Genomic DNA, 14,630 nt, shown 5'->3' with positions numbered 1-14,630 from the left:
ACGGGGCTTCAGTTCTCACTGGCAAATCCACTGGAGTCACTGCAAGGCTTAAGCGGGACTTTACAAACATCCAGGCCATGCATTGCTTGGCCCATCGCCTTGAATTGGCTGTCCATGAGTCTCTGAAAGTGGTTGCTGGATGTAAGTCTTGCTTTTCCAGTCTGTGATGGTGCAGTTTAATTTCACACACCAGTGTCCGTTCTGTGTGTTTACATGTTGCTTAGTAAAGTTACATCCAGAAAACTAAAGCAACAATGCTAGTCATTAAAACATCAAACAAGTTCAAATCCTCAGGGCTGAACGAGCTGGATCTCCAGCAGGCCGGATGTTGATCGCCGGATAAACAGTGAGTTTGCAGAAGCTGATTTCAGGGAAGCTCTTCAGCGTGTTTCTTCTGATGGCTCTGGAAAACCCCTGAATAAGCGAACCCCTCTATTTTGATTAAAAAAACTGTAATATTGTGTAATATTATTCCAGTGTAAATCAGCTGTTCTCTATGTGAATATATAGTAAAGTGTAATTTATTCCTGTGATCAAAGCTGAATGTTCAGCATCATTACTCCAGTCTTCAGTGTCACATGATCCTTCAGAAATCACTCTAATATGATGATTTGATGCTCGAGAAACATTTATGATTATTATCAGTGTTGAAAACAGTTATTTACATGTTTATTTCAGGATTCTTTGATTAGAAAGTTGAAAAGAACAGCATGGAAACAGCAAAGACTCTCCAACTGTTGGTTTATTACGCTTCAATAGAGGACACACAAAAGACCTGCAAAAACCTGCTATAAAGTGCTAAACATTTCCTCAATAACTCTAGTCGTCTCAATGATGCCACACACTCTCTCAACTACAACAGTCACAGATGTTCCTCTACTGGACACATGTCTCTAGAGTTGATGCTGAAGTTCATGACAGATCATTGTGTTCATCACAACACAGCGGTCAAATGTGTGAAATGAACAGCATCTTTTCTCCAAAGCAATAAGAGCACAAGCTTTGTTGTAGTCCAGACTTTAAAGTTAGGCATCTTTACAGATGATCATTTTAATAAATAGATAAAAACCTGCGCTGACAAACACTTGCAGTGCTGTGGATGTTTTCCAGGAGCCGCTGGAGGAGAAACGTGTGCAAAAGCAGAACAAAAGCTCCTGGAGACACAAACTGTGCTGCAACTACAGACTAAACCATGACTTGATGGAGCAACATGAGAAGAAATATTCCAGCTCTACGTGACGAATCTCACATTCTGCTTCTACAGCATCAGAACGCTCAGCTGCTTTCATGGGAAGAGCATCACTGGACACTTCTTTTCTGCTCTTTGTTGAAGTGATTTAGACACTCCAGCTGAATAATGTTTAATCGGACAGATTTTATGGAGCTTCGTTCAGGTGTCCTGACGTTGGAGGAAGGCTGAGACTGTTGTAGAGGACATGAAGCTCAGAGAACATATTCTTCACTGCCAAATATCTGTGCTTCAGCATTATTATACAACACATTATATTTCAGCTGTCTTCTATCAGGACAAATAAAGGAAAGGGTCATAAGGACACAGAAATAGAGTTAGTGACACAGAAGTGGCTCAACTTACCCACCATTAGGGGTATAGTATGTTGTCACTGGGGAATTTGAGTTCAAAATAAATAAATTAAATATTAGTTTTGTACATTATCCCATGACAGTCTTACTTTACAGCACATTATTCAGAATGTCTATTCATTAAGAATATTTCCATGCAGTGCAATATCCAAAATATCCAAATGTTAAATTATGACACAACAAAATAAACTTAGAAAAAAATAGCTTTTATTAGATAAAGAGAATATTAAATGTTCCTCATTGCAGTTCACCAAACTTTGTGTGTTTGCAGAAGAATATAATCACAGGAAAAGAAGAGCTGGATTATATTTGCAAAATTCAACATTTCATTGTTTATGAAAAACATTTTATAAAAATGTACATAAACAATTCACCAAGTATAAAATACAGTTAGACAAATATAAATCTTGCTATACATTTACTTTAACATTAAACTTGTTTTACCTTCCCTGTATTTGAGTTCAAAATAAAAAAGTGGGGAAACGGTCCATTAACTCACGACAGTCTTACTTTACAGCACATTATTCAGAGTGTCTCTCTATCATTCAGAATATTTCCACTTCTGTGACTGAAGTGACGTCGACGTCCGGGTTAGCGGTAGCATTAGCCGTCAGGCAAGTGCTATTTAAATAAACTCCTGATGTACTTACAAACTTTCCAATGCCTTGTTTTATGAGTACAGAACCTATTTGTACTACTGTAGAAGTTTGGTACCATTCTGTGCATTATTAGTGGGGTAATTTACCAGATACATCATAGGATCCATTAGCGCCTGCACTAAACCATCCGGCTGATATCTCTAAATAAGCTCTAACTTTAATAATGTTCAACCAAGGTAGAAAAGGCTTCTGGGGGGTGTTCGGCTCAAGGTCATGCAAAGGACCCTAGGTTGATTTTACTCCGAAACATCCCTTTAAGTTCAATACTTGAATATGATTATGTGATAAATATGTATTTCCAGGTCCAGACCGATCATTATTTACCCTTGATCTGTTTTGAATCAGCAAGTGGAAGAAGCCTTCATGTTGCCCTCAGTCCGAGCTGTGAGAGAAAGATGAAACATCAGATTACACAAACACATCAGCTGAGCAAAGACAAACATTTGAGTTTAACAATGACTTCATTTATCACTTTGAATCCCTCACAGTACTAAACAATCACTCCTTACAATGAAAGAAAACATTTAAATGTAATGTTTAAACATTACCTTCCTTGTGTTTGTTCTCCAACTCTTTAGCCAGATTATTCTGGTTCATCTTCCTCAGGATGTTCACTGTGATCTTCACAGCTTCTTCTGGTCCTAAACGTTCCACCATCGTGTCCACTGTTTTTAAGACATCTGCGTTCTCCATTTCAGAAGTTGAAATACGCTCATGATTCCTCAAGTACCATTGAAAGCGCTTCAGGTCATCTTTTCCTAGATCCCTCAATGTCTGCTCAAGCAGCTCTTTAACAGACGCCATATTCCTTCGCTGATTCACTTCTGCAGGACAAAAAGAAAAAGATCTTCAGTATTTTTCACTCTAAACAGATGATTTGAAGTATTCAAATGTTAGGGTTAGATCAGGTCTCGTCTCTTAGAGGCATCTCATCCAAACTCTTGTCGAACAGTCAGTGATTTTTCAGCGAATCACACACAAAGCAGGAAACAAGATTTTTAAGAGTATAGTACAATTAGTAGTCAGAGGTACAAAAACATTGAGATAAACGGGAGCGAGGGATAAATAAAAGAGCCCTGTCTGAAGATCTTAAAGATCTGGTGTGTGCAAAAGCAAGAAGATCTCTAATATATAAGGGAGCATGATCATTAAGAGCTTTAAAGACAAACAACAGAATTTTAAACTGAATTCTAAAATGGATCGGGAGTCAATGAAGCGAGGCTAAAATTGGGGTAATATGATCGTATTTCTTAGTCCCGGTCAACAGCCTTGCAGCTGCATTTTGGACCATCTGGAGCCGAGCAAGTGATGACTGAGGAAGACCCAAGTACAAGGAATTACATTAATCCAGGCGAGAAGTAATAAAAGCATGAATAACCTTTTCCAAATTGTAGAATGACAAAAATGATTTTAGTTTGGAAATTAACCGCAACTGCTAAAAACATTTTTTTACAACCAAATTAATTTGTTTTGTTAAACATAATTCAGAGTCAATAATGACACCAAGGTGCCTGACTTGAGAGGAAACTGAGGGAAAATGGTTAACCAGTTCCTTAGTGAGATTAATTCTCATTTTTGGTAGGCCAAAGACAATAACTTCTGTTTTGTCCTCATTAAGTTGGAGAAAGTTAATCGATAACCATTCCTTAATGTCCCGAATACAATCCATCAAGGTCTGAATGGACTCGCCGGCTTTCAACGGGAGATACAGCTGTGTATCATCAGCATAAAAATGGAAATTAATATTATGCTTCCTAACAATATCCCCCAGTGGACGCATATACAAGTTAAAAAGAAGCGGACCCAGGATGGAGCCCTGAGGTACTCCACTAAAAATAGGGGTAGAAGATGAAGAGAACTTGCCTATCTCCACAGAAAAGGACCTGTCTCCAAGATAAGAACTAAACCACTTCAAGGCTATACTCTTAATACCAAATGAATGCTCTAGACGCCTAATAAGAATATTATGGTCAACAGTATCAAAGGCAGCTGTAAGATCAAGTAGGATCAATACAGCATTTTTTCCAGCATCAACTGCAATTAAAATGTCATTGAGCACTTTTAGCAAGGCAGACTCCGATGCCTTGCTAAAGATGTGAAGTGAAGATGTAAAGTGAAGGATGAACGAATAAATGCCACTTTATCAGCAAAAAACTTAAAACATTTCTCACAGAGTTCTGCCGAGGCTTCCCGGTGAAATTGGCAACTTGGATTAAATACTGAATTTATTGTGGAGAATAAAATCTTAGGTTTATGGAAGTGTTTAGCAATTAATTCTGAAAAATATTTTGATCTAGCTAACTTAGCAGCATTCTGGAACATAATCAGACACTCTTTAAAGATCTCAAATGACACTGTTAACCGATCGCGCTTCCACCTCCTCTCCGCTTTACGACAAGCCTGTCTGAGCGAACGAGCATTGGCATCCAGCCAATAATAAAGTTTTTGCTTTGGTTGTTTCATCTTCAAAGGGGCAATCGAATCTAAAATATCAGAACAAGCTGCGTTAAACAGAGAAAGTATATCGTCAGGGCCATAGAAAGACTCAGCATTCAAGATCGACGACTCAATAGTATTAGCTAGATATTTCTCACTAAACAGAGGCGGTACGAGGGTTTATAAAGCGAGAAAAAGAGCCTGCAGGCTTCTTAACCAAGGCTGAACTCACAACAGGAATCGTAAAAATAATGGGCTAATGATCAGAGAAGGAAGCATCTTCAATAAATACAATATCTACAGGGATCCCATATGACATAATAAGGTCAAGTGTATGACCGCGGACATGTGTTGGTTGATTCATGTATTGCGTAAATCCAATGAGTCCAAAACATTACAGAACTCAGAAACCAAGGAACGACCGGGGCAGCAAACATGAATATTAAAATCACTTAATAATAACATACGATCATACAACAGATCAACAGAAGTTAAAAATTCTAAAAAGTCACTTATAAAAGCACTGTCAGAGTTAGGTGGCCTATAGATGAGAGCGCAGAGCAGAGCAGAGGAAGAAGACTGTAATGCTACGCACTGTACTTCAAATGACGAGTAGCTCTGAACAGAGACTGTATGAATTTTAAGTGATTGTTTAAAAACCATAGCAACGCCACCACCGCTACCAGCAGACCTTGGGGTACTAATGAAACAACAGTTCGGCGGACAAAGTTCCTCGAAGACAGACAACTCACCGGCGCTGGCCCAGGTCTACGTCAGAAATAAAATATCCAGGTCATGTCTGGTTAGAAAGTCATTTAGGATAAAAGTTTTGTTGCATATGGATCTAGCATTAACTAGGGCCATATTCAAAGGAGGCTGCGATGACTGAGGCAAATCCAGATGAACAAAATCCAGTTGACGCAGATTTTGACAGTTTACTCCTCTCCGGCGAATCCGTAACTTTAACGTTACTTGTGGTTGCGGAGAAGGAGAACAAATAGATGAGTGAGAAGAGTCCGGAAAAACAGGAAGATGAAAAGCATATCTATATTCCCATGAGCGCAGCATCAGATGAAGACCATCCAGGTTCATGGTATCCAAGGGAAACTCCATCGAAGATTTGATTGCCCGTCTGATTCTCACTCGAACCCCACCACGGCTGCCTCTCTTCCTACGACGCTTCCTTAGAGCAGGAACGCAGCAAGGAAGCCAGCGAGCGCACTCCACCACAGGTTGACTGAACGTGGAACTGCAGCGAGGATGCAGAGCAGAACAAAAACCGCGGTAAACTCCCATACGGCTTTGGATGTTGAGCAAGGCTTGACGATCGTAGGTCAGCACTGAGACTACATGGTCCCAGTGCAACACCATGCATAAAACAAACAGTACTGATGCCAGACGAACAGGTACAACAGGTACCACAGGTACAACAAGGTGAGACCGACGAGAAAGACGGCAAGCCGGGTACACTGGCGCCATCTTGGTGACACGTCACGTAGCTGCTCCTCCTCCTCCATAGCACATTATTTGTAATATCCATTTTACAACAGTACGCAAGCCGAAGTTTTACAGAATGAAATTAGTAAATTAAGTTGCATAGAACTACTCAAAAGAATGATGTGTCGATGTAATCGATTACATAAATTGTGAAAAAAATTTAATAAATTTGTATGGAAAAATGTGCCAAAAGCGGTTTGTTTGTTTAAGTTTCTATGCCTGCTTATGACCACGACTCATGGATTACGGATTTGGACTAGTTTGCTATCAGGACTGCCACTACTGTTATCAACCCTGTGTCTGTTTGTCAACCACGTTACTTGCTCTGAATCAAACTTTGTTTGTACTGCTGTGTTTAATAAAGCTCTGTACATGGATTCGAACAACCAACTCAGTCGGTCATCGTTACACAGCCATACTAGACACACAACTAAAATTTAATCAACAATGGAATGGAACAATGGAAACAAGCCACAACAAAATGGAAGTGCTCCCCTTCTTGGCCACTATAGAGAGTGCGTTAAAGTTACGGAATAAATACCAGAGGTAATGATGGTCTAATGAAATCCAAATTTTGGATATTGCACTGTAGAACCCTTTAAAAAAAAAAAAAAAAATTTATTTTAAGTGTCATTTTAAAGCCTGGTACAGTAAAAGCGGTTTAGAATAATTAATATTGTTAAACCATTACCTCTAGTACGAAGCCCAAATACTTGCTTTAAAGCATAATTTACATGGCCATGAGAAAGAGCGTTGTGAAATTAATTCAACAGAAATAATATGTGCACGTTCTAATAATAATAATAATAATAATAATAAAAATAATAAAATGTCAAGTTTAAAGGTAAAAAAACAAAACATTGGTATGGTAAAATAAAAATAAAAAAAGGATTTCGTTAGTCCATTGCCACTAACATATGAGCAGAAATTGCTAAACAAAAGCTTATTTGATGTGGCAGTATATTCTACAGTAAAAACTGTACCCAAATCTAGTCAACAAAATGTTGTAACGTTGTACAACTGACTGTAACGTTGTTTTTATGAAATATTAGGGCATAAATGTTAATTTGCAGTTTAATACGTTGCTTATACAAATAGCCTACATTTTATTTCAACATATTTCAGTCGATTTTTACTCATCTCAGTATAGCAATACAGTTTGCTAAAACATCATTCATTCACACAGAAATGCGAGTGTGCGAGCTGTGGTAAACAGCGCGCATCTCTGCGGCTACCGTTCATTCATTCACAGAAACACAAATCACTTGAGAAGGGAAAAAAACTTACTACAGTATTCCTCAGCTCAGTCGGATCCTTGCTCCTCGAAATACCCGCACTTCTGAGGTACATTTTCCATTATTATTATTCCTCACAGCGCTGCGAGACGGTGTAAACACGTAGGCTACAATGATCTGATTAAACTTGTGTTTTCTCGAGCTGATATGGGGGCGTTCACAGGATTGCGCGGATTGCCTCAGCCATTTGCGTTTGAATAGCGTGCGCTCTCCGTGGGCGGAGTCACATTACAAATAATTAGATGAGATGAGAACGACTGACATCTCGCTCTTTTCTTACAGATTACATGAACTGAGAATATTTGTTTTTTATATAAATTACTTCATTTAAAAGAAGAGAATTCAAGCTTCATGCCTGTGTGTCTGTATGCCTGATTGACTAAGTATTCGCTGAGTTGTTCATTTTCGGACGCGTTTCAGAATGGACTACACTGACAGAGAGAAGGCAGAACTCGCTTCGTGTTTATTTTTCTTTATTTGGCAAAAAGCACAACACTTTGTTTTTATTGTGAGTAGAGATAAAATACACAAAAATAATACACATTTATCAGAATCTATTGATGTATGAGACTTGTTTGTAAAATCAAAGTCAAAAGAGTATTTCGGGTCTCAATTCAACTGATAAGGAAAAAAGCAAGCAGATCACGCCGGCGTGATTGCCGACCTCAGAGGGTTAAACAGGCATATAATAATGTGGGTAAATGTGTAAGCTAGATGTATGCTTTTATAATAAATTGTCTATCTATCTATCTATCTATCTATCTATCTATCTATCTATCTATCTATCTATCTATCTATCTATCTATCTATCTATCTATCTATCTATCGTTTGTAATAATATGATTTGCAAAAATGAAAACTGCTGCTTCTGTGTAGATGAGAGAATCAAAGTGTATGCGCGTTGTGCACGCTATACATTATGGTCAAGCATGCGCCATTAAAATAGCATAATGAACAACGCGCAACTGACTTTAGACTAGGTTTTTTCTGGTCTGTGGCGCAATTGTTTTATGGAACAGTAAAATTGCACCAGGGAACGTTTGCGCCGGAACACGCCTCCTCTTTTGCGCTGAACCGCCCAGGGAGCGCAAGTTCATTCCCTAGTTTAGCGACGTGCTTCTGTGGAGGGAAAAGTGCTTTGCGCTGGTGCAAAATAGGAATGAAACATGCGTCGCTGTACAAAGTCAATTGTGCTTGGTGCAAGATAGGGCCGTAAATGTCTATATTGTATATTGTACATTATTTATTGTATATTGTATATTGTTTAGTGTATATGGTGCTGTGAGTAATTGTATGCACATTAGATGTGTAAATCTGTGTAAATTGTGTAAATCTGATGTTTGCTGTAAATTGTAAATACGTCCCATCGTGTCATGACTGCTATGTTGCTCAGAACTGCACCTAAAAAAAAAATTTCCCACTGTTGCACTTGTTTAGATGGTTGTGACAAAAAAGTGATTTGATTTGATTTGAGCTAACCAAATGCAAAACTTCCACAAAGAAAACCCATTCCTAGCGAGTGTGTAGCGCTGCTGACTTCAGTGACCCGGATGAGCCTGTGTTTCTGTTCTCAGCAGTTCTTATCTGGGAATATCGTACAACTGGATAACGCGATTGACCAATCAGAATCAAGTATTCCACAGAGCTGTGTAATAAACTCTTATAAAGATTACTCCTCCAATGTACTAGAGAAGAGAAAACTTAATAAAATACACATCCTGAGATCTAAAACCCCAACAGCTAGATCACCAACAAAAGGTTTGTGTACACTGTAGAATCTAATTAAATACAATTAATTAAAAAATCAGCCAAACCGATTGCTTTAAAAAAAAAAACTAAGCAGAATTACAATAATATAAATAAAGTTCCAAGTGCACAACCAAAAATCAATTTCAATTTATGAAGTCAGCTTATGTGAAGTTATTTAAAAAAAAATGTCAGTTGTATTGACAATTCAAAATTCAAGATGACTTTGGGAAATGAGTGAATGCAAACAGAGAAAGATAACGGCAGAAGTGGAGGAAATGAGTGAAAAGACTATTAATAATCGACCTGCCTCAAAAACTCTTTTTGCTTGACGAAATGTCACTCAACCTGAACAATTAATCTTACTTTGGGTTTTCTGAGTAATCAAGCCATAGTATGTAAATAGTACAGATTACTACATTTTTACAATTATGTTAAGTAAAGTTAACTAAAAAGTGTTGGAGCAACTGTTGGATTTTACAATGGCAATTCACCAATAAGTAAGAAAAACATAATTAGACCTGGATACAAAATCACTTTACCTGGAGAAAGTTTACTTTGTATTGCAAAATAAATAAATAAAATGAATTAAATATATCAGTCCCTCCAGAAAAACGCGATTATGCGATCGCATGATTCAATGCATAATCAGCCAAAGTCCGCATATTTATGCGGGGGACGCATTTTTTCAAATACGCCGCACTTTCGCCACATAAATTGCAGATTTCCGCGCGCAAAATATGCGGGCTTGCATGATTATATAATCCCCGCATTTTCGTTGCAAAAAGTCACATATATCTTAGAAGAAAGTTGAAAAATGTTGCGTTTACTTCACACAAGCGCAGCCATTTCCCCTGTTGCCATGGGAACATTATGAAGTGACGTAATTACGCGACGTCATTGACAAGCTGCAAACCCCGCAATGCCGATGCGATGTCTGTTTTGTATAGCTACCTCTGTAAAATAGGAAGCACACATTTTATTTTTTTATATTTTATTTATTCATTTTTACAGAAGTTGTAGCATATTCATTTTGTAAAGCTACAGAACTTGTTCGACTCGTCAATGTTTTGTAAGTTTGAGCCATGTGTTTATTAAGGTCTGAAACAAAACAAGATGAGAACTTAAATATTCCCAGCACTTTATGTGATGTAGTATGCTTGCTTATCATAGGAAGTAATAAGAAATGACTCTTTACATTAAAGTAGTAGTCTAGTGAATAGGGTGTTGGGGGAATCACTTTTTTTTTCTTTTTCATCAAACCGCAGTTTTTGCAAGTTCCCGCAATTTTTGCTAGTTTCCGCAATTTTTGCAAGTTCCCGCAATTTCATCGCATAAAATTGCATAAATATCCCGCATATTCCATCGCATTTTTTAAGAAAACGTGCCGCATAATCAAGGATTTTTGCCCGCAACAATCACAAAAAAACTCCGCGTTTTTCTGGAGGGACTGATATATGAAATATTTATGAGATTTCTTTGCGATATTATTAGCAATTAATATCTTGAAAGACATGTCTGTAATCTTATCTGTTTTAGAGCAGCTTATATATATTGCCTCTAAACTCATAGTTTAGAATTGTAAAGATGTTCTAAATTGTAAAGCTCCTCTTTCTGAAGAATTGAAATTAATTCAGCTTTCACAGTGTCACTGTACATATGTATAATATCACATATCTTTCTCAAGCTCTCCTGACTGGTTAAACTGTCATGTGTGATTTCTGAATATTGTTCCTCACTGAAATCACCAGGTCTTGCTGACAGAGTTTATCTGCAATTGTCTAAATAATTTTAATACCCTGAATGAGTTCTGGCCAATGGTTATCAAAAAAAAATTGTGCTTTACCTTCCTCACTATTCAGATGTGGCTCGTCTCTCTTAGGACGAATCAGATCATCTTTGTCAATTGTTGCATCCCAGACCTTCTCCTGATCCTCTTCTCTGATAAGAGTCATTTGAAGGTCATTCTCCAGACGAGTCTTGACCTTGAAGTAGTTTGGTGGAGTTTCTCTTGTGAATGTGATCCCTTCTTTGGGATGGATAGTAGAGGCACCAGGAACGTCAAGAATGTGTGGCGTGTTCATCCGAAATGGCCTGCCAGGTCTGGGATGCTCTATTGGGTCATTTCTCTTTTCTTTCTTAACTTTTTCTTTTGCATGATCATCAACTGGAAACAAGTAGACGTGTAGAATGAGAGGATCTTTAGAATGCATGTAGAGTAGAAGATCACAGTGTTCGTACCATCCCATTATCCAACTTATAATTAATGTTGTAATAGAGAAGGATGGTTGGACAATCTTAGCATGGAATCGGGTCAACTGCACAGGTTCTGTGGTTATTCCCTCGTCTTTTACGGTGAGGACTTTCACAGCATCTTTGAGAGAGGGGTCAGACTCTCCTAAACAGGCGTAATGGGGCAGATGAACTTCCTCCAGTTTCCCTGAGATCACCGTCACGTCAATCACTGGACCGATCCGGTTGCACTGCAGCCTCTCCAGCTCTGCGTTGAGGAAGAGTCCGTCTACGGTACGGTACTGAAGGGTGACGACACAGTCACAGACCCATCGCATTCTGGTCCTGACACACTCGTAACGGCCTGGGTCAGTGCTGACCCTGAACTTTGACCCTCCTTCATCTGTACAGGCCGACGGCTCAATCTGAAGCCACTGATCAGAATCAGCTATATGGACACAAGACTGACAGTTCAGCAGCGGGTGAATATCGAGCCCAGAAGGTTTGGGCTGAGAGAACCTGTGAAGAACCAGAAGAAGGCAGAAGCAAAGAGTCAGCTGCTTTTATTCATCTCAGTTAATGTTATTTTCAATGTTTATTAATACATTATTAAAATCAAAAGTTGTATCTGTCAATATTATTTACTGGACCTGAACTAACATGAACTAACAATGAACAGTTGACTAACTAACGTTAACAAATACAGTTAATGCATTAATGAATGTTAACTAATGGGGCCTTATTGTAAAGTATTACCAACAATTCAAAACCAACAACATACAAACAGTTTACTATAAAAACTATTTGACAGAGAGAAAATATAAAGCTAGTATATAATGCTGCGACTGACACCTGTGATGTCACTCACTAATAACAAACAATCTAATATAACAAACACATATATACTATAATGAGAGTTAAATTCACACATAATTGTCCAGTTATGTTTATGTTTAACTAGCCAACATGAACTCTATATTCTCCATCAATAAGCTCAAGCTGAATAATGTGTCAAGTCTTCTATAAATCAGTGTTTTTAACTGTGGATATTTTCACAGAGGTGGACAGATAAAGACCATCAGCAGTCTGGGGTGGACAGAAATGTTCATTATCAAACATAATAAATGAGTTTGACTATAAAGAACTGGACTGTTTTACTGCTTACAACACAACTGTCTACAGTTAATTGTGCTTGATTGTAATTGAGGGAGTGCTGGAATAGATCAAGTAATACTGAGTGAATTTGACTATTTCTGTCTTATTCCTCGTCTGCAGGAATATTAATAGAAAAGAAGATCACACTACAGCTAGAAAATTACAGAAAATTAACAGCAAATTACAGTTTAGAGATCGTGTGTGATCAGGAGCTTTAGAGAAATACCAGTAAATCAGTCTTAAGCCCTATTCACAGAGACCTCACAACTCTGACACTGAAGGAGAAATAGATTTAGCTCTAAACTAACTAAAATGAAGAATAATGTGTTTATAGTCTCTGCACAGGAGAGACTCTGTGTTGTTTCAAAACAAAGGAAAATATGTATTTATTGGTACTGGTCAAAACATGTTGTGCAATATCAGCATATGGAGTATCAGCACAAACCCAATATGGTGCATCACTAGTGTTTAGTGATGAATGAAGAACAGAGGATTGAACTATTATTCAGTCTGGAGAAATCCTTCACTAAGACACAGTATATTTCACTCACCCGGTTGTGTGTGTATCACTGTTGTTTCTCTCAGGACGCTGTTTAATGTCACACAGAGACACTGAGGAGTTATAATAATCAACCACAAATCCAGCATAGAGGGGTTCAGTGAATGTGGTGTTGAGTGTGTGTAAGTGTGTGAGTGTGTGTGTGTCAGAGACGCTGTAGAAGGACAGAGTGCCGGCCGACACGTCCACATACACTCCTGCTCTCTTAGAGGATGAAGAGACGACAGGAATATCAGTGTAGTTATTATTGTGACGGACATTGAATCTGTTATTAGAGAACCACAGACTCCAGGATTTGTCATTATTTCCAAACTCACAGTTACTCCCTCCTTTCCTGCTGATTCCTTTATATGACACTGATATATCAGCTCTTCCGCTCCATTCAGCCTCCCAGTAACAGCGTCCAGTCAGACTCTCTCCACACAGAACCTGAAGAACATACTTAAATCTCTCTGGATGATCAGGATACGGCTGACGCTCAGACACACGCGTCACTGTCCTGTTCTCATCAGACAGAATGAGTCGAGTGTGTGCTGTGTTTGGATCCAGTGTGAGATCACAGGCATCTGAACACAAGAAGAGAAACATTTCACTAAATGACACAAATCAACAATAAATCACTAAATGATTGTGTGTGTGTGTGTGTGTGTGTGTGTGTGTGTGTAGACCTACATTTGTGTAATCCTGCTGTCATGCTGAACTCTCCACAATGATCCACACTATAAAACACACACATGATTCACATTCATTTCTGAAGGAAACACAAGAAAGTGTGTGTGTGTGTGTGTGTGTGTGTGTAGGGTTGCACAATTCTGGGAATTTTCAAAGATGGAAACTGTTGGAGCCAGACTTGCTTTCTTTATTATGGTTTGAGTCGAATTATGATAATAATGTGTTTTGTTAACAATAGTTTGGTGTGGTTATGTTACATTTGTTTATATTCAGATTTTTTTGCTTTAATATTGTTTTGGTTTTGCTTTTCTATGAGTGCAACATGGAGGCGTGCGTTACTGAACCCGCCCACCAGCAAACAGGTGACTGCAGCACCTGTTTTATGGGTTCAATCTAACACGGAGCTTAGGTTTGTTTGGAAAGTGATTTGTCGTGGCTAGCAAGGTGCAGCCGTATATTTTCTTTGACCGCTCATTTATCCCGTAACAAGCTTTGGATTATTCACTGAAAGCTCCATCACCCTCCCTGCTGTACGGTAGGACAATAAAACCACTGGAAACTCAGGTACAATTATTTACACGACATGCAATAAAAAATTTCAATGGAATGGAACGGACTCGAGGAATTATGTTTGAGCGCGTCAGCGATTGGCTGCAACACTAAGAATGTTACAGAAACTTTCCATGGGAATTAATGGGAATTTAAGGGAATTAACAGGAATTTATGGGAATAAATGGGAATAAACTGGGAATTTTCAAAGTCGAGGGTTGGCTCTTC

At 38.4% G+C, this 14,630-nt stretch overlaps 1 protein-coding gene and 1 long non-coding RNA gene across 4 annotated transcripts in view; one reads left to right on the top strand and one right to left on the bottom strand.

Annotated features, from left to right (window-relative positions):
* LOC309494163 (NACHT, LRR and PYD domains-containing protein 1 homolog) overlaps positions 1 to 14,630 on the bottom strand; it is a 266,736-nt gene that overhangs the window by 141,008 nt on the left and 111,098 nt on the right. For 2 of the 3 annotated variants that reach the window (XM_082163401.1, XM_082163402.1), the window contains exons 8-11: positions 13,854 to 13,900; positions 13,174 to 13,747; positions 11,082 to 11,986; positions 2,810 to 3,085 (exon numbers count right to left, since the gene is read on the bottom strand). The exons of the other annotated variant lie outside the window; for it this stretch is intronic. In XM_082163401.1, the coding sequence (XP_082019527.1) occupies positions 2,810 to 3,085; positions 11,082 to 11,986; positions 13,174 to 13,747; positions 13,854 to 13,900 (1,802 nt within the window). The remainder of the gene's footprint in view (positions 1 to 2,809; positions 3,086 to 11,081; positions 11,987 to 13,173; positions 13,748 to 13,853; positions 13,901 to 14,630) is intronic. 3 annotated transcript variants of the gene reach the window in all.
* LOC309494186 overlaps positions 1 to 14,630 on the top strand; it is a 140,294-nt gene that overhangs the window by 19,012 nt on the left and 106,652 nt on the right. The window lies entirely within an intron of this gene.

This window comes from Leuciscus leuciscus (genome assembly GCF_965113295.1).
Source record: "Leuciscus leuciscus genome assembly, chromosome: 3".
Classification (NCBI taxonomy): Eukaryota; Metazoa; Chordata; class Actinopteri; order Cypriniformes; family Leuciscidae; genus Leuciscus; species Leuciscus leuciscus.
This window is presented reverse-complemented; position numbering and strand designations above follow the sequence as displayed.